At 40.0% G+C, this 24,788-nt stretch overlaps 1 protein-coding gene across 1 annotated transcript; it reads left to right on the top strand.

Moving 5' to 3' along the window:
• Nucleotides 1-14: 14 nt before the first annotated feature.
• Nucleotides 15-21,348, top strand: LOC138112059 (uncharacterized). The gene is made up of 8 exons (XM_069018748.1): nt 15-261; nt 10,957-11,078; nt 12,163-12,301; nt 13,163-13,284; nt 14,981-15,091; nt 18,463-18,569; nt 19,944-20,034; nt 21,083-21,348. Exons 1-8 carry the CDS (start codon nt 15-17, stop codon nt 21,197-21,199), a joined length of 1,056 nt encoding a protein of 351 aa, XP_068874849.1. The 3' UTR covers nt 21,200-21,348.
• The last annotated feature ends 3,440 nt before the right edge of the window (nt 21,349-24,788 follow it).

Genomic DNA, 24,788 nt, shown 5'->3' with positions numbered 1-24,788 from the left:
GGGTGGGGCCGAGCATGCGAGAAGGGCCCCTTCCGGTCGGCGTCGCCCTCCCGCGTGCGCACGCGCGGGCCGCGGCTGGGTGGGGGCGCAGGGGGCGGGGCTTCTCCCGGGGCGCCCACGTGCGGCAGGCGGTGCGCGTGGCGCCCCCCCGCGGCGGCGGCGCGATGGAGCTGGAGGCGGCGCGGCGCGCGGTGCTGGCGGCCGTGCGGGGCACGCGCGCCGCCGACCTGCCGCGCCTGCTGCACTGGATGCGCAACACCCGTAAGCGCCGGCGGGGCCGCGCCCGCACCGCGCCCGCGTCCCCGGCTGGGCCCGCACCCCGCTCGGCCCCGCCGGAGGGTCGGGCCGTGGGGCGCGGTGCGGCAGCCAGGGCGGGGGGCGGCGCGGGGGGGGGGGGGAGAGCGGACCCTGGGCGAGGGGCACCGTGCCCGGGCCGCGGCGCCGCCCCCTTCCGGCCCTGCCGGGCGCACGCGGCTCGCAGGGTACCGGCGGGTGCCGGTCGGGTGGCTCAGCCGGGCTGCGGCGCTCGGGGAGGCTGGAGCAGAGCGCGGCCGGTGGCGCCCGCCCTGCCCGGCTCCGATCGGGGGTGGCCGTGCCGCAGCTGCCCGGGTCCGGGCCGCGCTCGCCCCCTCCGCCGCGGCCTGCGGTGCCGGTGCCGTGTCCGGGGCCGGCGGTGTCGCGGCGTGGGCGCGCCCGGCAGCGGAGCAGGACGGGCTGCGGGGTAACCCTGAAACCCCGCGGCGGCGCAGGTCGTGCGGAGCCCCCTTGCTCCTGCCGCACCGAGAGGTCTTTGGGTATTAGGCTTGTCTTGTTTAACTTCACACGTGATCACAGCAGACTTTCAGAAGTTTGGAGATAGCGGTTTGAGCTAATTTACAAACGCTACTTTCACCACTTGATGTCACCTTAAGTTAACATAGTTTTCTGTTTACTCCCTTGTTTATGCCTGGATATAATTTCATCAGTGTGCTGCAATCAAGCATTTTGTGTCAGATGAAGAAGGGAAATATGGGTCAGTGCAGAAGCTGTTATTTTGCAACTGAACACAAAGAATGACGCGGAAAACCTCAGTATAGGCAGTGTATTAAAGCTGTACGCACACAGTGCCATGCTGAATAAAGTCTAAACGCTGCTTAGTCTCAGGATATATGTGCAGTTTGCCATTGCAGATAGGAATCTGGAAGACCCCTCCAGTCTTGTGATCCAGTTCCAAGCATCCAGCATGTGTGTGTCCTGTTTATTAATGATTGTCTCCTGGGATGGTAAATCTACCCTGATGATCACGTGTTAGGAGAAATCCATCATATGATAACAATACTTCTCCAAGTCATGCCCTGCTGTGCTCTGGTTATGCTTCCTGTTTGAGTCTTTGTTCCAGCACTTCCACTTCAAGGTGAAAACTTCATAAGCCAACACACAGGCACCGTGGCACAAAGGTAGCTCTGACACCAAGAAGTTGTCCAGCTGTCCAGGTACTTGGAACTGCAAACTCACTGTTGCCCTGTGGTTTGCGGCTCCCATAGTCACTCGGAGAGGCAGGACAGATCCTTCTCAGGTGGAGCAGGCCCTCTGCTGGATTTATAGGAAGGGAACCAGCTGGGAACAGCATTTACTGTCCGTGACAGGCATGCAGCCCTCCCACCCAAACGGGTACTTTCTTAGAAGAGACATTGCCAAATGTTGCAGAGTGTCTGGGAGTCAGCTGTCACGACTAGAGCAGAGATGGGCCTCCCCAGAACTTGAAGGCTGAATTTTGATGGAAGTAGTTAGTGTTAATTGCAGTTAAACATTCTAATTTTCTCTGTGTGTGTATGTACATATACATATGTGTGTATATATATATTTACACATGCATACGTCTGCATGTGTGTACAGACATAATGCTGAGCAATTGGCTGTTAAGCACTTCATCCTTCCATTTTTGAGGTCTTGTGTGCACACAGTAGCATGCTCTGCTTGCTAAACAGGGCTTGGGTTACTGTAAATAATCTTGTTAGAAGTGGTTTTCTTCTATGCAGTATGCTCTAATATAAAAATCTCATTGAATTTCATATGCAATCATTCATATTGCTTATTCACTTAACATAAATCATCACAGCTCCTATACACTATATTAGTTCGTGTGGTGTGCATATATGGCTTTCTCAGCTTCCTGACTCCTTTACAAATACAGTAAAGCATGTGGGAACTTACTAGTGAAACTTGAAAATGCTGAACTGTTTCAGTTAGGAAACTAATACTTACTATTTTCTCCGTTTTGATTCTATGATCGTGTTTTACTTCTGCCATGGGAATTTTTAGCCAATGGCATAGTTTTTGTAGACTCCAAAATCCTTTGTCAATGAATACATTTTAATTTTTTTTTATGTTGCAGCTTCCAAAACTTACCATAGATGGTTTCTGTGAAAGATAATATGCTACAGTTCCTAGCGTTTGTTAGATTATGATCTCTCAAATATTTTTCCTGAATTTTAATGATGCAGCTCTTTGCCTAGTTCTTTCAATGAAAGGACACATATATTCTTGCCTCGTATTTGCTCATCATAATTAAGATACAACCCAAAGTGTAAATTAGGTTCCAAATTTTGATCTACTTTGTGTGTGGTACATCTGAGCAATCTATGTCCTTCTATTTTTATACTGTTCGCATCAATAGTGATTGCTGCTGCTTCACTGTATGCATCATCTTTAAACATAATTAGCTTTACAGTTGCCATTCAATGGCTTTTCAGCTCTTAGGCTGCAGATCAGAGAACAGAGTGGACAGGGCAATCAGGATCAAGCAGCTGAAGTAATTAATATAATTTCATCTCTTTAGTCTCCTTGTCAGGCCAACTTCAGAATCTTTTTTGGTTTAGAATTCTTTCTTTACAGGCTTGTGCTCTGGTAATATTTTATGCTAATTTTCTCTTTTAAAAAAAATGCTCATTGTTAATACCCTGGCTGCATGCTATTAATTAATATTCTGAGAAATCAAGTTGCACTTTAGGTATCTGCATCTTTGGCATTTGCTTACACTTTGTGATTGTATTTTGTCAAGTGCTGATGCAGTATAGAATTATAGGCAACCATATTTGTTCCCAGGTGTGACTTAGTTAAATCTTATTTCCCTGATTGCCACATTTGTGGAGGAATTTAGAGCCTATAGGATTTGGTCTCGTGCTAATGCTTGTAGAAGTTACCAGTTTCTGAATCTGTTGCTTATCGTGTTTTAAGGAAAAGTATTAATGTTTGTCCAATTCTTGTACTCTCTCGATGCTGCAGTCTCCCTCTCTAACATACATTTATGTTTACATGGTAAAAGAGCGGGAATTAGAAAGCTTTTTGGCTATGTGTAAAAACTTTTCGTTGTTAAACAATCAAGATATGTTTCATTGCCTCTTTGGGTCATTAACCTGTTCCTGTTTTTCTAATCTCCTTTGTCTGAATGGCTGTGTCCTGCTTTATCTCTAGCTTTCACCCTGATGAGTACAGGACTGGAGTACAAGATCAGTATCTCTCCCTTACTGGTTTTATTTTCTTGCAGCGTTGAACAGTAAGGGAGGAGAGGCATTTGTCCTGCAGGTCACATTCCTTTAGCCTTTGTGCAGTTTCCTCAGAGATGCAAATATTTTGTGTGATGTCCCCAGCACAGCACTCTTGATGATACTTCTCTTCGATTGTTTCTCTGAGCTACTTCTGTGGCTGCATACTGGCAGTAACTTTTACTGTGGCTTTTTTTTTCCCCTCAGAATTGTTGCATTTGAATAATTATACTGCCCATTTTAATACCTAGATAGTCCTGTGATAATTAATACTAGTTGGACTGAGGATAGTGAGGAGCTGGTAGAGGTTTCTGCTGCTGTACCCTGAATACAGCTAGGGAATATGGTGTTCTCTCTGTGCAGAGAGGAGACTGTTTTATGGGAGATGTAAAATTACCGGATCTCTTTGCCACCTGGAAATAAAAGCCTAGTCTTTGGTGATACAGACATAGGAAAGACACAAGCCTCTGATGAACAAAAGAAAAAAAAAGTGGTAGGGAAGGAGAGATAATACTCTGAATGAAAGCTAGGATAGGATAAATGGAAACAAAAATGGTATCCCCACAGACAAACTGTTTTTCTGTGGTGTGTCAGTTCCCCACCTCGTCCTCCTGAATCCCATTCCTGTTTCTGTCAAGATGTTGAGCTTTTAGTTTTACCTCCAGCTGAGAAGAACTGGGCGTGATTCCAGTGTTAGCTGTAGTCAGGCTTTTTTCCTTCATCACGCCTCTCTCTGAATTAAAGTGTACATGCATCCTTAAAGTAAAGTCCTGCATAAAGTGGCTGACCTTTAGGATTAGTGTTATTGCAAAGACAGCCTTATTTATTACTTAGTTGGTGTTTTCTGACTCGCACACTGAATGCATGAAACGTTATTGAGAAACTTCCATGGAAGAGACAAATTTATTTATAGTAAAGGTGGTTAACTTACCTGAAGTAAAGCCTTACATATTTTGAACTGAGAGAACACTGAACGTGTTCTCACTGCGATGATTTCTGACTAACCTTCCTTAGTAATTATGGGAATGTAAGTGAATGCAAGATTCTATTCGTTTTTTCTTTGTATGAATGTGGGGATTTTTTGTGTTGAGAATTTTAGACATTGCGAATCTTTATGTGTAATGGAAGAAGACATTACTGTTTTAAAACAGCTGCTTAGCAACACTGCTTGGCTGTTTCACAATCAGCTAGCTCTTCCCACACACTGCAGTGAAATGTACGTCATTTCACGGTGACTTGCATTCCAGCTTTTCTTTTGAGTTAGTCTTAGATCTTAAAGAAAATGAAATAGTAAGAGTTGGAAAAAAGAACAGGAACTGTTGGTGTCTTAACTTTTTTATAATAGGATGATTAATGCTTTAATATCCTTTTGCAATAACCATGTTCCAGAAGTTCCGGCTAAGAAAACCTGGGTGAAGCCCAAGAGCTAATTCAAACCACTTGGGGAAACCCCCCCAATGATTCCCCTCAGCTGGGTCCAGCATTTGTTGTATAGCTGGGTCATGTTCCCACTCGAACCTCCTACTGCTGAGATTCTAAAATTTTCAGTAGCAGAAAAGGTTGTGTTTGGTAAGAATGAGTGCTGGAGGAGATAACCAGTGAAAGAATTGACCAAGCTATGTGTTTACACGAACAGGAAGACAGGAATCAGGGGAGGTAAATACAGGAATCTGAATCTTGAGTTTGAGATTGAAGTCACCAAACCACTCTACCTACTGGCAACTGCTGAACACTTTGGCTGTACTTAGCACTTAAATGTAGATTACAAAGCCTGTCTCTCAGTTAATGTCAGTGAAGCACAGATACGGTGATAAGACCCTTTATGCTTCTTGTGTTCTATCATGGGGTCTAAGATTGAAATATTTTTCCATCAGGGCTAAAACTTACTGTTTTGATACTAACTTAAAAGTTTTTTTCAGTTCATGTAACAGTGTAATAAGACACTGTTACAAACCTTTTCTAATCTATACATTGCCTTAGAAACTTTTAAATCTGAAGCTAAGATTTCGAAGTGATATACTGGTCTGAATTGCTGATTGTTCCTACAGTATTCAAAATATCCAATATCAAGAGAATTGCTCAAAATAATAATTGAATAATAATCCTTGCAAATCTCATTACAAATCTTATAATTTAAGGATAAGCAACATATAATTAAGTACAAATTAATTTTTTTCTTGTGGTTTCACTTGTACTGGGAGCAAACCAGCTGTTTAAGAGGTTAGAGCACAATTTAGTCTTGTGACTTGAAAGTTGAGGGCAGTCAGTGCTGTAAATTCAGGCTTTTAACAGGCAGTGAGGGAGGAGTATCTTATAAAATTAACCTAACTGATTATGGAGGATGTGCTGCTTTAGGACAGTGTTCTGCATACAGAGAAGAAACTTCTCATCAGACTCTTGGGAGCAGACCAAGTGTGTCCAGAATTTTCTATCATGTACTTTATTATCTAGGCATTAGCATGTTCTCAGACCTGCTAGGTAAAGTTATCAGATGATAATTTTCACAAGACAAGAAGAGGAAACTGGATAAGAAAAAGCTTGATTCTTTTAATGGAATGGAACTAAAGTGGAATGAGTATCTTTAAAAAGGATGAAAATGTGGGCTTCTGCAATGGGGCAAGTATAGTATGTGCTTTTGTGCATGTGCATGTGAAAAAGCAATTTAGTACAAGGCTTCATATCCAAACTTGTAGAAGTGATTTATTCAGGTAAAATACCCTTTCAGAAGAGATAAAAATAACACTGCATTTCCACATTAACTGGAATGGATTTATTTGTTAAAATTATACCATACCAAAATTCTTTTCCACTATTCTGTTTGATAAACTAAAATGGGTTGTTACCTACAATTTCATGAATCATCAACTTTGGGAATTGTCATTAATTTCCTTTGTTGTGACAAGTGATACTGGTGTGAGAGAGGTCTCCAGAGTACCAAGTACTTCTAAGTTGTTAGTCACTGAAATTTAATAGTGGTGATTGTTAAACAGGTATGTGACTTACCTTGTTTAAAATTTAAAGCTTCTTTCAATTAATCAATGTAAAATACTTAAACTAACAAAATAAGCTCTGGTTATATTTCTATTGGAAAAAGCCAGTTACTTTCTACTAGTAGCTATGTATGCTTTGGGATAGAAATAATATTTAGAGTTCCTGAGGTACATGATATACTGAGGCCACATATTGCTTCTCAAATGGTTTAGCCAAAAAGGGCGATACAAAAGTTTTAGGGATGTGGTGCTTCCTCCTTGACTGGGTTGTCCAGTATTATGAAAACATGCTGAATTACTAAATTAACCTTGTATTAAGTAACGTGGCTGTTAATATTTGCTGTTCTGTGAGTCGGAGAATATATCTAGAAGACCATAAGGTGCTTGCTGTTATGGTTGCCTTTGCTAAATCCTCTTCTTTCTGTAATCTTCTGTTGTCATTTGGAAATCACACATTGCTTGTCTTCAATCCTGTATTTTGTAGTGCCCGGGTGTTTAGATGTTGGTATAGCGGTGCTCTCTATCTGGTGTGAAGGCTTGTGATGTTTTCTTAGCTTGTGTAGAAAGGCTGACTAGCACCAGGGTGATAATGAGGCTTTTTGCAATGTGTTAATTAAATTTTATAAATGCATGTTGAGTAAATCCAGTGGAACCGGTTTTTGAAGTAAAATACAAACACTACGCACTCAGACTTCCTCCATAAACAAATGATTGTGATTCATCTTGCAGTGTTTCATGAACTGTACTTGGTTTCCTGGTTAGTTGTCTGTTCAATGAACACAGGTTGGCTTGCACGCTGTCCATTTCATGTTATATATATTTTATGTATATAACAAGTACAAAAATGACGTATAAAACAGTTTTCTATTTTTGTTTCCTCTTGAAGATCCCTTGTAAGGTGATACTGAGATTCTCAAGAGTGAACAATTTGTTAAACACAAGGGTGGAGTTGATAAAACTATACCAGCAGAGATGCATATTTTCATATTTGGCACTGGTGTTTCCTACTTGATGGCAATCTACAAATATTTACATACTGCAAAAGTAAATGAGTTATTATGGTAGCTGTTGCTGTTTCTTGCTTTGACAGGAATGAGTCGATTCTCCGTGTCAGAGTTCAGTCACAGACTATACACACAGGTGTGGAGTGTTGCACACACAACTTCTGCTGCAGCTGCCATTTTGTTGTCTCAGATGGAGTCTATTCAGATGTCCTTCTCCTTTTTTGTTCCTGCTTATTATGTTTTAGCTCATTAACTGATAGTCAGAAGGGAGCATTTCCATTCGTCATTTATTTTTCAGTGCCAGTGTTTCAAGTTTTTTCCTTGGGCTGCATGTGTGTTGTCCTTAGGACCTGTTTTGTACAGAGCATACAAGAACCTGTGTGTGTCATACTTTGTTTTGCAAGAAGAGATCAGAGGGCCCCATGCAAGATGGTCAGTGTTGTGACAGGTACCATACAGATAGAACTCAAGGCAGGGAAGGGATATTCTGGATTAGAGGAAGATGCATGTGCTGCCTGTCTCCCACTGAAGGTGTGTGTTTCTCTACTGTGGAGCTGGAACACTGAATAGTCTGGAGAGCTGTCAGTCACTAATGTTGGCCAGGAAGGGTCACCCAGGCCATGAGGGAGCAGATCCTATTGATGCACTAGATCTGTGAGGAAGAAAGCTGAAGTTCTGTATTTGCAGTGTGATGTGGCTGGCCTGGTGGTCTAGGAACACTTCCTGTATTTCATTAAATGCTGTATATGAATTTGATACTCTTAACAGGCACTATAACAGCTGGATGAGCTCTCTTGCATAGTAATAGTATTGTTTTAAAGCAAATGCCAGATGTAGAGGCTTATTGCCCACAGGCACTGATCTGTTCAGCTGCTAATATCAGCTTTCTACTCTCTTGTTCTGTCTCTAGCACGATTTTTCCCCTTGCTTCCTCAGATGTTATCCTCCTCAGCAAACTGGCACCTTGGCACTCTTGAGGGCATGTTGTGGTGCTGATAGTCCCAGTTAAGCTACAGTTACATTTGTTCACCTTCTTTTCTCATATCTGGGTTTATTCTGTGCTGTGTCACATCCATAGAAATCTTCCCTGAGCTGATTGGAAAAATCACTCACTGCTGCTGGGATGTTCACAACAAATCTACAAATTATTGGATGGACTGTGAGTTTAACAGGATGGGTGCTCATTAGAGGTTTCAAATTAAAATGCTGACAAGCTGGAGCTGCTCCATTGCACCTGTTGTGTTGGTGGTGCTGCTGTTGCAGCTGCCGCCTCTATCCCTCCTGTGTTCCTCACTGCAAAGTCTGCATCTCTTTAGGAGCTGAGGTTCTGGAGAACGTAACTGTGAGCACTTTGGAGCAGTGAATTGTCTTCCTGAAGTATAACAACTACCAATGGCAATGGCCCATCAGGGCCTTGGAGCATTACTGCTATGCATTTAATAAATTATAAACCAAATTCATCTTAAGGGAATACGGATAATTTAAAGTTTCTGCTGCTTACTACACAGCAGTAGTAAGGGGGATTCAGGATTATCTGTTCAAGTCCATTTTGGGATGGGTTGAAAGAACCATTTACATTTGCACTGTTAAGAGGAGAGCATTTTGCACCAATAAATGATGATCTCTTTAATCATACTGTTCTCACTACAGTGCTTAAGCAAAAAGCTTTTAAGAAGCATTTAAAAGGTTAGCAGGTTTCTGTTTTCTATACTAGCCTTAAAATTTCTCACTCTTTTTAGCATTTCCCATGATCCACAGGAAAGATTAAATATATTAGCATAGAGAAACTTGTAGTGTATGCTGTAGATTTATTTTGAACCTGTTTGCCATCAAGCTTTTCTGTACTAATGTTGCCACTCTGGAACAGCAATGCTAGCAAACACTGCTTTTTTTAAAAACACTTGTAAAAGCTGTCAGATTTTCTTTTTGTGAGTGATGCATGTACATGAAAAAGCACAGTTGCTACCCAACATGTTGGCAGTCTAAATAAAACAAGAAACAAACCAGAAGGGGTGGGGAAGAGAGGACATACATGTCTGTTTTTAGATGTGACTTAATAGATGGGTTTGGTATATTTTTTCAGGATTAGATTAGTGATTGCTTTTTGGTGGTAGCGGTGGTTGTCTTTTACAGGTATGTAGCTTTGATCTGAGATGAGCCTTTGTTTAGATCCAGTTCAACATCCTCAAAGCAGTGAGATGTCCAGACAAAAAGGAATTTCATCTAGTCCTTTTGAGGAAACCATAGCAGGAAAAGCTGCTGAATGCCAGTTAGGAACATCATACTCTCAAGGTGAAATTGAGGGGGTGTAAGCAGGATGTTGGCTGCAAGATGTGAAAAGTCTGGTAAGTGCAAGTAAACCTTTGGTTGGTGTGTCCGGCACTCAATACTGCAGGTCATAAAGGATGAGAGAGTCCAGAAGATCCAAAGGGAAGTGTTGAGAATGATCATACTCTAGGAGAAAAAAAATCAGGAAGGGTCTGGATAGGCAAATCTCGTTTTTTCTTGGAAGGAAGACTGATGTGATGCACGATAAGTCTTCAGGGAAGTAAATAGTTACTATATAATGGAAAGGAATAAGTAGTGGCAGAGGAAGTCTAAATCAGTAATTAAGAAGAGTATTCCTTTCTAATATTAAGGGTAGTCAAACACTGGAATAGATGGCTAAGGGTGGTTATAGAGTCTCCAGGATTAACAATCATTTTTAAAAGAACAGTTTGGAGAAGTAATGACAGTATTGATTGAGCCTTGGAAGAAGAAAGGATTAGTGACTTGACATGGTTTCCTTCTCAATCTTTTTTATAGATGTCTGTTAAAAAAATGTGCTAAAGTAATGCAGGAATATCCTGGAAAAATAGCAAAAATTTACAGTGTGGCTTTGCAAAAATGTATTGGTTTACATCCATTCCTATTTACCTTCCCACTTGAAATATTTTGATAGGTTAGGTAATGTAAAATATATTGTGAGTTGAACTGTTGAACTGTGCATTATCCCCGATTTTTTGGTAAGTTTATTAGAAAGATCATATGTATAAAAAGAAACTTGTATTAAAAAAAAAGAGCCTGCATTCAGGCAACTATCGAGTTTTGTAATTTCTCCAATAGTTCAAAAACATCTTTGATGTTTTTTATATCTTAAGCTGAAACAGTATCACTTTGGTGGCAGCCCAGACCATCATATGTGAGTTATAAATTTATAAATATGAAAATAATTTGAGATTTCAGAAAAGCAGTGCATTTATTTTACATGGCAAAGTTATTACAATCCAAAACTGTCATTGGCTGGAAAAGCTAACAAAGGCTGAAAAATGCATTCAAATAAAAAACTTTGTCCATCTGGGGTTGTTTATGTCTTGCAACTGTATTGTACTGGTCATCACTTAGTCCACGTGATCTGCATGTGATTGTTCAGGGGGTTTTTTTTGTCTTGATTTATAGATGACTTTGATGAGTTTGTGGTGAGTAACAGCGATGTTGTGCTCAGAAATATCGCTGAAGATTTGCGGAATCGTTTACCCATTGAGGCAATGTTCACTTCGGAACATCAAGCTGTTCAGAAAGTAAGCTAACTGTTATGGTCTGCTTTTGCTGAACCACAGCATTATTCTGATTTCATTTTTAGCAGTAGTTCATAATAGAGAATGAGCATGGATTGAAGTGTAGGAAATCTCAGTTTGGGTCTCAGGTCTGTTGCTCTGTGTTTGCATGACTCCAGGAAAGTTTCTTCATAGTTCTTAATACTTTGATCATGAGTTATTTGGCATAGCTTTAATTCTGTGTGGTATGGCACCTGTCACAGTGATTCTTTAATGCTAGCTCCATAATAGGTTCTATCAGCCCCCTTAAAGGCAACAGGAACACAGGGCCAGTGTTTTGCTGTTGCCATAATGTGGGCAGCCCAGAGATGATATCCAGCTCTTTTCAGATTCTGATGGCTCAGAAAGAGGTGGGTTGTGAGTCCTGTGGGAGGAGAGTGCACCTTTTCTACTTGAGCTGTCATTATACAAGGAAAGTTAATGCATTTCCCAGAAAAGTGGTGTGTGGCTCTTCAGTGGGAAAAGTGGATTGGCCACATGCAGCAAGCCTGGAAAAGGGAGGAAAGATGAGTAGGAGGATGAAGATCATATCCCTTGAAATGATGAGAAGACAAGCATCCCACCTGGTGTACTTTTGATTGAAAGTGACACTCATGTTAATCAGGGGTGCTTCTAGGTAGAGGCATAAGGCATGATGTTAAAAGTAGTCAGTTGAGGCTGAGAAGCAAATTGACCTTTCTCCTAAATTTAAGTTACATTCCTCATTAAAAGAAGAGGAAAAGCTTCATTTACCGTGTATCTTCTCTATAGCCAAGCAAGCACTAAGGAGACAAAACTCACATCAGGCCCCTGCTCAGGTATCAAAACTAGCTTGCTTTCATTTGTCAACTGTCACGTGCTGGTTATTTCAGTGGAATTTGATGACCCAGTTTACATGTAGGATTTCTGTTGTTTAATTTTTTTTTGTAATTGTTGCATATGGAAAAACATGGATCTCTGAGATTTTGGGAAAGGTAGGATGGTGGGACATGTTAGTTAACACATGACAGTGTAAGTGAAATTAAGAGACTTGGTTACGCCTTTTCTAAGGTTTTATTCCTCTTCTCAGATACACCAGCATCCACTGCCCATGATTCATGTTGATGCATTCCTTTATGATGATGATGTTGTTGATTCATTGTGTGAGGAGGGGAAAATGAGTAGGAGCTACTGCACAGAGTGTGGCTCATACAAAACTGCATCTTTAGGTAAGTGTTCTTTTGGGAACAAGAGAAACAAATTGAGTTTAATTAAACTGGTTTGTGCAGTGACTCAGCTGGACAAGACAACATACAGCTGATGGAGGACTCTGTCCAGACTGGTGCAATACACAGACCAGAATTATTTCCCATAACCAATGGAAGGAGCCTCCTACACATGTAAGTTGAATTAATTTGCAGTGTATGAGTGACGGTTGTTGCCCGCAAAAACTGGGCAGGTAAGAGGCAGGCTATGTACCCCTGGAGAGGAAGATGCAAGAGGAAGACAACACTGTAGGTAGGAGTCCTTGCAGTAGCCTCAGTCTTCTCTCACATGCTGAAAAACAGTAGAAAACACCATCAGTCTTAAAGCTTGTGTGTGGTGTGGTACAGATCAGTGCTGTTGCCAGTATAGCACAGCCACTGAAGGAATGGTTTATATGGAGAACATTTCATTCATTAAAACCTTAGAGTTGAAATTAAAGCTATTAAGGTGTCTGCCCATAAAATGTTATGCGCAAATTGTATTGAGCCTTGGGTACCACATTTCCTTTTTCAGTTAAACGGTTCCCAGTTACTTTGTTTTGTATTCTTTAACATATGTTACTGTGCAGAAAAAGGTAATTCAGTTTCATGAAGGATTTCAAAATTCTCCATGTAAGGCAAAGAATCTCCAGACTTGGGACAGATTGCTTGGCAGATTACCTCTGATCTGCAAACCCTGGTGTTTCAGGGTGCCCAGCACTAGTGCAGGCAGGAAACCATACAAGTTTTCAGTGAAGATAATTCTTCGGGTTACTATTTCAATAGTTAATTACACAGTAGTTAGTACTGCCCACCCAACACCTTTGTTCTGTTCTTATTTCCCAGAGTTTATTTCGCATTCCTTTTCCCTCATGGAACTGAAGTTTCTTTATCAACATGTACTGCCTGACCTGACAGGAAAGGTAGTGGTTGACGTTGGCTCCAGGCTTGGTGCAGTGCTATTTGCGGTAACTTCCAGCCCAGGAATTCATATTTTATTACTGTGACAAACATTTTCCCTCTTTTCTGACTGCCTACTCTCATTACTCAATCTTGGATGGGTCATTCTGAGAGGCCCCTCTGATCTGACTCTCTGAATAGTGTAAGGTGCTGTTTACTAGCAATTTCAGTTCTTCCGCTGTTCCTCACAAGAGGGAACACAAATGATCTTGCTTATGGAGAGGAAAACTGTGTTGTCCAACAGAGTAGCATATTGCTGTCACACATGCTGCTCTTTTACTCGTTCCTGCTGTCTCTTTCATAAGTAAGTTTGTCCTCTTATGTCTTGACCATGCCTATATATAGATTAGTTATGTTAAATTCCTTTATGAAGCTGACAAACTGTTAAATTACACAAAGGAAGACTTTGATATGAATTTGTCTCCAAAAACATATTGTCCTGCTCTGCGTTTTAAAATGCACATAAAATACTTCATCGAGAAACTTGAGTGCAATTTTGATTGCTTTTGGCATGGCTGGTGCAACATATGGCCAACAGCAATGCAAAACACACATTACTATTTTCTTTAAAAAGTCAATGGCTGTTTAGGGCTCAATCTTGGAAACACTTGAGCATGTGATTTTACTCATTTGAATAGTCTAATTTTGGGATTACTCAAATGAGGAGAGTTACTCCCATTTGTAAATATTTGCAGCATTGGGTCCTTAAATGGTAACACTTTTGCTAGGCTGAATTTGTTCTGAAGTATTTAAATGCTTGTGTTATTATAGTAGAAGGTGCTCTCAAAGCACTCTTTCAAAAAAGGGTTCTGCTTTGTAACATGTTCTTGCCTTGGAGGAGGGGTGACTTCACCTTCACAGGTTGCTTTTCTACTCTCTGAGTTGAATGGTTTCAGAAAACCTTAATAATGAAGTTGTAATACATGTATATCTCAGATATTCTGTATCTTCAGCAGTTTGCCATTGTTGGCAAGGTATAACTGTGCTCAGTGGAGACAGTGGTACTTAAAGCACTATCTTTGTTAGGGCCCTGTATGCTCAAGTATTTGTACTTTTTCTTCTCTGATGTTTCCAACAACTTCTCAAAATCTTAGTCCAAACTGAACTATTTTTTGGGTTTAAGATTAAGGCATTAATTTAGCTTTTTTTTGCTCATGTACCTGTATGAAGCATCTGAAAATGTCAGTAATACAATAACTTAGAGGTGCTGATAAAGACTTGGTATCAAAATATCCCACTATATCCCAAAATATCCCACTATTGTCCTCCATTTTCACTAACTTTGACTATGTCTCCTGTTTTTGTTCTTTTCTCTTGATATTTTCTTCAATTATCCCAAGAAACAAAAATTACATTTAGTCTTTTCCCTTCCTACTATTTTCATAACTTGTTTGGTACACCTTTTTTTTTTCCCTAGACTATTTTCCATATGTTTTGCAATTGAAGTGAACTTGGAGCTTTCCTTCTTGTTTTTTTGACGTCATTTCCGATCTCTTACTAAAATTCATGCGACATAAGTGGGAATTGCCAGATCAGGGGCTTAGATCTGAAAAATATGTCACATCCACTGAAAGGCATTTCTCAACTCGCTATTTTAAACTTTTTTTAAATCTTAACTTGTGTTTTATTCTCTTCTTTTTAAATTAAAAATTTGAACTTGTTTAAAAGGCATCACAGTTACTAAATTTCCTTTTCCTAATGTAGGGTTATCTTTATAGCTCAGCTTCCCAGCTGCATGGAGTAGAAATGAATGCAGACTTTTGCCAGTTGCAAGAAATGATGATTACAAAGTACAAGTTCATTGACAGAATAAAGGTAACTAAATATATGTTTTCGTTTATGTATTTTTAACCACTGTGTACAAGGTATCTGGCTTAAGTGAGTGGCTGGTAAATCAGCATTCTGAGAAGTTTCTGTCTTTGCTTGTTTTGATCCTATACAAAGGCTTTGCATTAGGAAAAAAGGGATCTTATAGCAGAGAGGAAGAGGGAAATTATCAAAATATTAATCACTTAGCCTTTTTCCTGACTGGACTTACCCATTGGCTCACACAAAACAGATATATCTTAGCTGCTTCTCTCAGTAAAATCAATTACACCATTGCCACTCACTTCTGTGAAACTGAGTGTATAAAGAATTTCTGTCACAAACACAAAAGTATATGTCTGTGATTCACTTTTGTTAGCAGAAAGATGTTTGTAGGATTTGCAAATTTGCATCTAAGGACTCCTAAAGGACTTAGAATTATCAGTATTTCCTTCCATAGAATGTCAGTGTATATGTACCTTCCACAAACAAAATGGGTTTCAAACAAAGTGCTATCATTATGGGAATCATTTCCCTAGTTTTATTATGGGAATAGCTACTAATATTTTAAAGAGGGAAAAAAATTTCCTTTCTGGACAATACCCATTATTTTGTTACCAGCAAAAATTGGTAAATAGAATATGCTGGGTAAAATACTGGCTTTAATCCTGTGTTGTATGCATGTGCTCTTGAATGAAGTCACACAAACTGCTGAGTATAGTAATTTCTTAGGAATTAAGGTAACCCAATTTTAAACTAGAAAGAAATAATAAACATTAAATATTTAACACAGGGTAAGCAGTATCATTGGGTTGCTCAATTCAATCGCAGTTGCTGACAGTTTATCCATAACCTTTGGGTTTTGCATATGTTTTGTGTTCATAACACTTTATTGTGATGAAACTGAAAGTACAGTTAGGAACTCTGTCAAGTTAATTCAGTGGAGCTGGAGATCTGTAAGCATGCTTTTCAGCCTTGTATATTTTTTTATTATAAACTTTTATGTTTTTTCTTCACACCTTGTAATTCTGCTGAAGTATTAATTTTGGAGCATAAAGATAAGATAATAGGTTTTCAAAGCAGTGCCCGAGGACTTAGCTCTTTGAGTCTCATTAAATGCTAATTTAGTCATGTGACTCCTGTTATCACACTGCTTTGAACATTTAAATCTTAGATTTTTATTTCACCCCCAAATGAATCCTCTCTAGAGGTACATATCAGCTTGAAAAATTGTGAGAATCCAGTTGCTGGTCATAATTCATGACACAAGTTGGAAAAACTTTTAAGAGACTCTTCTTAAATAGAGATTGTTTTTCTCAAGATATTCTGAATTTTTATTAGAATACATTCCTAAAGGATAGCAAAGTGAAATGGTATTTTTAGTGGCTAAATCTCTGAGTGATCCTTGTGTTTCTTTGGTCAACACTTGGTTTGTTAAAGTACATAGAAGGTTGCTCAGCATCTTTTGCCATTTGAGGAAACAAATACTGGGAGGAAAGTAAACAGTTCTACAGATCTTAGGAAACTTGTGACCTCAATTCAGAAATTGCCTGTAATCATGAAAGGCTTAGTGTGTATTCCATTGGACAACAGGGCAGTTTTAAAATCAGTTGCTGCCTCCTCTGTTGTGCCAGCACACAGCCAAGCAGATCAGAGAACTGGTTCAGCTGAAACTGGACCCAGCAATATTGGGGTTTTGACTAGAGCAGTACCTGGGTCTGGCTCACTGTGCAACCATACATGCTTATGTGGTCCCAAATTCCCTAACAGGAATGAGGATGTGTTTGGGGAGAATGAGGTGCTTAGGTCACTTTGGTCAGTATGGTCACCCACTCTGTAAATGCAGAGTAATTTTAGGTCAAGTCTTAAGTATCACTCAGGTCAGGGAAACATCAACTTACAGTCAAAGTTTGCCTGTAGTTCAAGCATCTCTCTGAACTGTGGCTTAAAATATTAGGACTGCCATTAGTATCCTATCCTGTGCATGGGGTTATTCCTCCCCCAGTGCAGGATCCTGCACTTGCCTTTGCTGAATTTCAGAAGGTTCCTCTCTGCCCATCCCTCCAACCCGTCAAGGCCCTTCTGAAGGGCTGCACAGTTCTCTGGGGTATTGGCCACACCTCCCAGCTTCCTGTCATCAGTGAACTTGCTGAGGAGGCATCTCCCCTTCATCCAAGTCATTCATGGATAAGTTAAACAATACTGGACCCAGTATTGAGCCTCAGGGGACACCAGTAGTGACAGGCCTCCAACTAGACCCTGTGCCACAGGTTATGACCCTCTGGGATCTGCTGTTCAGCCAGTTCTCAATCCACCTCACTGTGCACTCATCCAGTCCTCACACCCTGAGTTTGCCTGTGAGGATGTTGTGAGAAACAGTGTCAGAGGCCTTGCTGAAATCAAAGTAGACAAAATCCACTGATCTGCCCTCAGCCATCCAGGCAGTTGGTTCATCACAGAAGTCAGTCAGGTTGGTCAAACATGATTTACCTTTAGTGAATTCATGCTGACTAACACTTATCCCTTCAAAAGATATTCCAATTTACATTTCTCATCAGATTTGGGATGCAGAATAATAGAATATCCTGAGTTGAAAAAGACCCATATAGATCATCGAGTCAGACTGATAGATTTCTCTAAGAGGAAATCAAACACATCAGAGTGTTAATGAGCATCCATATTCTCCCGTCTCACTTGTTTTGAAAAATGACATGATGTGCTAATATCCTTTTTGGTAGGTGAAAGTAGATGAAATCAAAACAGCTCCTCCTATGCTGACTGGAGAAGAAGTTGTTTAGTTAGATCCTCCAGTGCTGCTGAGCATCCTGCCTTTCCAGCATTCCCAGTCCCAATATGCATTGTGAGAATTCAGCTGTCAAATCTGGGTCCTTAATGTCTTTTCTAGCTATAATCCTTCAGTAACCCACTGACCCTGTGAGATACCTTTTAATATCCTCAAAATAGCTTCAACTAGCTTACCATCTTTCCTGAAATCACTGGACATTTGTTATAAAATATAGGTAAGTGAGATGTAACAGCCATCACATACATCATCTCCTCTTTTATGGCACACAGTTCTAAACCAAAATTAAGATGTACTTTATTTTACTTAACATAATGGATTGAGTATTTTATTTAGAAGAGTTAAATCTGATTTTGTTTTTTGGTTTTTTTTTTTGTTTTGTTTTGTTTTTTGTTTTTGAAAGGTTATAATGGTTATGTATGTCAGTTTTATCTCCTGGGGAGCCGCTGAAATACCTGGTTTTGTGGCTGGTTCAAAAGGGTGGTAGCAGGTGCTGTATTAGGCTGACAGGCTTCATGACTACTTGAAGGCTGTATTTGTCTCTTAATTTATGCCTTGGGAAATTTTTCTCCTTCAGGTGGTTCATGCAGACATCTGTACTCAGCCCTCACTTCTGCAGAAGGCTGATGTTGTTGTAATGAATAATGTCTTTGAATATTTTCTTGACAGACAGGAACAGGCCAGGTAAGCTCTGTGTCCAAACAAGTTACCTATTTCTTTGGGAGTGTGTGTGTAACCTCGTGAATTATGGAAAACCTTAAGGTTGTGCTTTTTGAAGGCACATACATAATTTATATAAGGAAATTGTTCAGACTGCGTACTTTTAATTGTTATACTTAACTGCTAAGGTGTTCTGGCAGTTGCTTATTGTTAAACCCACTAAACCCTGCTGCTTTGTTTACCCAAACCTTGGCTTGAATACTTGCACTGATATGTTAAAATAGTATCTTGCTGCTAAAGAATCTGAAATTTTTTTTTTGTATCAGCATAAAGCTCGATCTTCAGAAGTAAGACGGGTCACTGACTTGCAGATGTCAGAGCTGTAATATATACGGAGTACAAAGCATGGTTATTAATTATATTTCTAATAGATACTCATAAGGATGTGGTAGGAAGCAAACATGTGGCTAAGGTTCTCTTTTAGGTACAAGACACTCACAGATGAGCTTTTGCTAATCTGGCAGCATCCATTTAAAATGTAAATAACTTGATCATCTGAAGTTTAGAATGGGCAGTCAAAAAGAAGGCGTACCTGTGTCTCCACTTGATCCCAGCCAAGTCTGACATTTTGTACCAATTTCAGCTAAGGCTTGCCCTGCTGCCCTGGATACCAGATGGCAATGCCAACCAGAGAGGCAAAGAGTGGATGGGTGAAGGATAGTGGGTGTTTCAAAATGCCAAGAGATATGTTTCCAGGCACATGACTAAGAATTCATTTGATTCTGTCTTAACTTGGGGATAGTGGTTTAGTGTTGCATTAGTAGCATGAAGACAAATGACGTTTGAAGAATGCTGGAAATTAAATTCTTTTTAGTCTGAATTACCATAGTGTGAGAAATTATCTTACTTGCAAAATCAAAAAAAAAGGAGTGCTGGGGGCTATATTTAAATACTCTGATTACTAAGGTCTTAAGAGAAGTACTTTGTCACGACTGTACACGAAGTATGTATGTAAAGAGCAGCTTGTTGTGAAGCTTAATAAAAGACTGCACTTCAAACCCAAAAATTTAAAGGGACTAAATGTCAATGTTTAACCCTTGTTCAAAGTGAAAGTTTTGACAATACCAAATGATATGCATGTATGTGTGAGAAATAAAAAGTTACAAAATCTAACATTGTAAGACCATATGTTCCCTGTGGTTTTAATACAAAGCTTGGTTTTATTCCTGCAAATACATTTGTTTAGATATTAATAATGACTGATAAGCATGTATTGCAAGTCTTTAAGCTTAGTCTACCTCTGGCCAAAAAACTAAATAAAGTGTTAGATTCATTGTATATCAAATATGGGTGGTTTTTCCCCAAAAAACTGGTCATCTACCTTTAAATATGTTTCAGAGCTTGGGAATTTATTGCCTGTAATGTAAGGAAAAGAGGGTCCCTATTAGTGACAGTTCCAAGTCTTGAAGAATCACTTTCAAAGCTCCAGGTAAGTTCCCTCAGCCAGTTTTAGCTGACACACTTCGTTATTTTCTATCAAAGTGGCATCTCTGTAGCTGAAGTTAGCTGCTTGCCAGTATTGCTGTAAGGAAGGATATACAATTTTGTGCAGAGATTAAAAGGTGTAAGACTCTGGACTCTGTTTTGACCACCAACACATCTTCCTGTGCTTCGATTGTCCTCATGTGAAAATGAAAATCCCAGCCTGTATCAGTAGTCTGCATGAATCATTGTATTATCATGTGTATTAATATGCCAGTAGGAGCTTTTGGAAGTGCAGATTAGTGAGAGATATGGTCTCCCAGCTAGCCATGTGACTACCATCAGGCATCCTGAATCAGCTACATAGCTTTAAATTGCAGTTACATAGCTTTAAATTGAAACAAACACAACAACAGTGCGTCTTTCATTGGTAGATCATGTATGTGATACCTAGTCAAATTATGTGGCCTAGCTTTAGTTAGGAAACAAAACACTGATCAGATGTGACAAGGTTATGTATAAAGTGACTTGCTCACCACAGTAGTTAGTTTTAGAGAAATTGAATTACTTGTTGCCTGTATGCTGATGGGTGGTAGAGCAGCAGTGGTGTCATTATTTTAACTTTTCTTGGAGCAGGCTGTAGTCACACAGCAGCTGACAAGCCCTTTGTAGCCTTAATACAATACTCCCTGGGTGTAAAACAAGAAAATACCTGCGATTCTTCCATGGTACTGTTAGCTGCTCCCTCAGCACATCTGTCAGAGTGTTGCTCTCTGATCAGGATGCTTGAGGCTTACACAAATGCATACAGAAAGGCAGTTGGAATATGCTAACAAAATATCTACACTATTGACTGAGATAATTTTTAAAGTTATCTTTATTATCTCCTATTTGAATTAAAATGGCTTTTCCAGAAATTAATTTATCATTGCCATATAATTTGGAATGACTAATCTGTCATATTATGTCTTGCCTTCCTAATGCTGTATTGACCTTGAAATTCCTGCTGTTTCTAAACATGGTGTTGATTTAAGGCTCTGCTTTCATTGTTTCAGACAGATGTACAGCTCAGTCAATGGGTCGAAGAGGTGCAGCTAAACTATGATGTGTATATGGAAAAGGATGTTGACAGAGAAGCGCTCGAACAGATACATTTATACAAGATTCTCTAGTACCTGGAAAAATTTACTAGTATCCTTATCATATATATTTTGGGCCTAAAATGAATTTGGATTGATTTGTATGAATAAATCAGGTCAAAATTCATATTGTGATTAATTTGAGTCGTGTGTAGTTTTTAATTAAAAGGAGTCTTTTGAAACAGGTTTTCTTACAGAGGCATTTTGTCTCAACAAGGTATTTTGACTTTTAACTAGGAGATATCCTCATGGTTTATTTTTTTCAGAAATGTTAAAATGAATGTCTGCATAGTAATGCTAAAAGAATTTTCAGTCAGTAGCATTGTGTACTGCCAATGTTTGCTAAATATATCAAACCTAAGAATAGTGAATCCTTATTAATGTGAATGATAAGAATGCATTTAGCATAATGTTAAAAGCTTAGTGCTGTTCCATTTTGTTCTAAACCATTTATTATTATCAGTAATAACATTTATTATTAACAGTATTATCTTTGGTGTTCCTCCTATGGAATTTGTAGGTTTTTTTCCCAGGGTCTGCTTGATAACCAGATTATCTACTGGCATCAGTTATGTGAGAGGCAAGTTCATCCATTTAGTTAGTTGTCCTTAAAGTGGGTATTAATATAAAATACTGAAGGACACCGAGGAGCCATTGAGAATTAATACAGCAAGTCCGGGATGATGGAACTCTTTTCCACCTTCTGCTGCAGATGGTAGGAAGTGTAATAAGGGGTTAAGAAGCTGAAAATTCTGAACAGGTGTCACGGCTTAGCAGAGGCTTGGTGGTGGCGTAAAACATTGGAAATTTGTAACAGAGCCTCCTCAGAGAGAAAATATCCACATACGCCCACCACATTTATATTTAGATTTTACGTTCTAAGGATGTAAAGCTTTTAGTCAGCTGAAGAATGTTTTGGGTTTTAGCAAACATTAGCAATCCCAAGTGCAAAAATATTAACTTCAGGAGTTTTGGACTAAGTGTGTTGTGAATTTAGAAGCGTTGTTAAAAAGTTTGCTGCACAATTTATGTCTAGTGTAAATGGGAAGTAATTAAATTGGATTTCAGTCTTCAAATGATGTACAGGTCAGTGACTTTGATAATATATGCTGTAAGCAAAAGGGATCAGTGACCTTTAGGCACTCACCGACACAGTAAATAATTGGGACTGTAGAAAGGATAGTGAGTTTTAGGAAGTCTTACTTTCATGGCCTGTTTGGAGTGGAAAAGGATGTTTTAACTTGAGTGATACTGAACCGCTGCTCAAGTACTGTGTTGAATCTATTCTTCATGCATTTAAAAATGAACAAAGATACAAAGCTTTTCTTAAAACATTTATTTTATTAAAGTACAATAACTGAACTGTTGGTTACTTAGTTGTAAGAGAAACAAGCGCCCCTAGAAAGGAACCCTGGGAGAGGCTAAGCAACAGGGTGGAGGGGTAATGCAAGGCCAATAGATCTAATAAGGAGAGAATAAAAATTGAGAAAAGAAATGCATGCGCAGTTCAGAATGAGGAAATGAGCACTGTAGTAATCAGTACAGTGGAAGCTGTGACTGAAGTGGAGTGTATAAATAGGCTGCTATAAAAAGAAGACTGAATGGGTCATAAAAAGTTACTTCATAACCCTACTACCATGTGAGAAGAAAACACCATGTTGGAATGTTTTTTACTTTTTCCAGAGGTCCTGCAAGATCTCCAGAATCAATTGTCAGGACTTAGGGCTCATGATACTGGGTATGATCTGTGCCCTGCACCTTGTTTTGGTAATATGGGAATTACAACTTTCATTGCAGTTGTTTCCCCCCTTCATGCTGAGTCTTCAAATACTTTTTTTGGGTGTTGATCTCAGATAAAAAAAAAATTCAATAGACTGGAGCAGATCACCAGCATATTTAATGACATCTGTATCCTCTGACTCTGAAAATAGCATGCACGCATCTGGAGCTCATATGCAACAGAGGGTGCAAAAGGGAAGCTCCCCCTGTCTTTTTAGACATCAGGAGAAGCTCAAGAGGTAAGTTTGAGCTGCTGAGATGTGTGTTTTCCTCTCCCACCCGTAATGGGTCCTTGGTTAAAACCCTCACGTTGACATGTTCTCTGAGAAGAGGAGGTGGTAATTCAGTTTGGTTTGATTAAACTGATACTAAGAAATACAACCCCTCTGTCCTTTCAGAAGCCTCTTCCTAACTTGACTTCATAGGGCCAGAGATTATAGGGCCATTCTTAAGGATGTTATGACCTGCTGGACTCACCTACTGAAGAGCTAGAAACAATGTATGAACAAAGGTAGTAATTGTCTCTGGTCCCTTTTAGTCCTGTTATACATTCCCAAACACAGGAGTAGCAAAGGTAAAGTATGATGTGGTTAGCAGAACCTCGTGTAAAAGGGGGCAAATCAGTCCTCCCCGTGCATGCTCGGAAGGCGTCGGACATCAGCTGAACTCTCCTGAGAATGTGTGTACTGCCTCAAGTCAGGTTTTGCTTGTTCAGCTCGAGGAAGCTGCCAGAGTATATTCACCATGTTGAGTCCTTGTTCTTGGTTCTGCTACTGCTGAATTGCATAGTATTTGGCCAGTGATTGAACTTTTCCATGGTGTCTACCAAGTGAAAATGAGAACAACAAAATCAGAGCAAGGTTGTGAATTAATTGAATATCAATTGCTTTGAGATTGTCATATAAAAAACGTTAAACAGCGAAACTCTTCTTTGTAAAGTGACCTAATTTAAAAGACCTGAAAGGCAAAGAAAATACCAGTACCTCTCTGAGACACTTTTCTGGCTCTTTCCTACACCTGACAGCATTGAAAAGGAAGCACAGATTAACCATAGTACAGTGTTGAAAAATGCATAAATAATCATTTCCTAGTGCTCTCAGTTTTTACATTTCCCTTGCTGTTAGATGGCCACTGGTGTTGGGAGGAAGGGAGAGGGGAGAAACAAACTCCCACTGGCACCCAGATTTTCAGGTCTGCATGCAGGGCAGCCCTGTGACAGCTGCTGCAGGTGTCACAGTGGCTGCCAGAAGCTGCCAGCCCTCGCTGCTCGCTGCCCCACGCAGCACTGGGGCTGCACGGCTGGTGTGTGCTGCGAGTGCCTGTGAAATGCAGCTCCGTATGGCCTGACAGAGGTCCCAACCCCAGCTACAACAGCAGTACACTGTGGTCATGAACAACTCGTAAATCACAACATTTCACTATTGTATGCCTGAATTAGAAAAAATTAATGAGGGAGGTGCACATCTGCAGTGCTTGTAATCACCAGGAGTTCCTGTCACACATGGAAAGCAGCTCTGCTATTCCACAGTAAGTAGCATAACTTCCCATGCAGTACCCTGGTTTCTGCAGGAAGAGCTATCTGAAATTTAAACCCATCAAGAACTACTTTTGTAGTAGTAAAAGAAGAAGAAGAAAAAAAAGACTTTCTGGATCTTCTGTAATAGCACAAAACTGTTAAGCTGTAAGAATGATAGATTCACTTTGCAGACAGGAAACATTGCAAATATTTTTGAGAATTCGTTTTCAAAAAGTTGCCAAATGCCGAGTAAGGGCAGCCCAGCCCTCAAAGGTGTGTCATTTTCCCTGTGTCTTTTTTCACAGCAAGCAATACTGGAAGGGGCTA

Source organism: Aphelocoma coerulescens, chromosome 5 (assembly GCF_041296385.1).
Source record: "Aphelocoma coerulescens isolate FSJ_1873_10779 chromosome 5, UR_Acoe_1.0, whole genome shotgun sequence".
Classification (NCBI taxonomy): domain Eukaryota; kingdom Metazoa; phylum Chordata; class Aves; order Passeriformes; family Corvidae; genus Aphelocoma; species Aphelocoma coerulescens.
This window is presented reverse-complemented; position numbering and strand designations above follow the sequence as displayed.

Bases quoted from the DNA above. Each gene is read 5' to 3' on its own strand.
- LOC138112059 (XM_069018748.1), top strand. From the start codon at position 15: ATGCGAGAAGGGCCCCTTCCGGTCGGCGTCGCCCTCCCGCGTGCGCAC. The intron at 12,302-13,162 runs GTAAGTGTTCTT...CTTATTTCCCAG, and splicing joins ATACAAAACTGCATCTTTAG to AGTTTATTTCGCATTCCTTT. The intron at 15,092-18,462 runs GTAACTAAATAT...TTTCTCCTTCAG, and splicing joins AGTTCATTGACAGAATAAAG to GTGGTTCATGCAGACATCTG.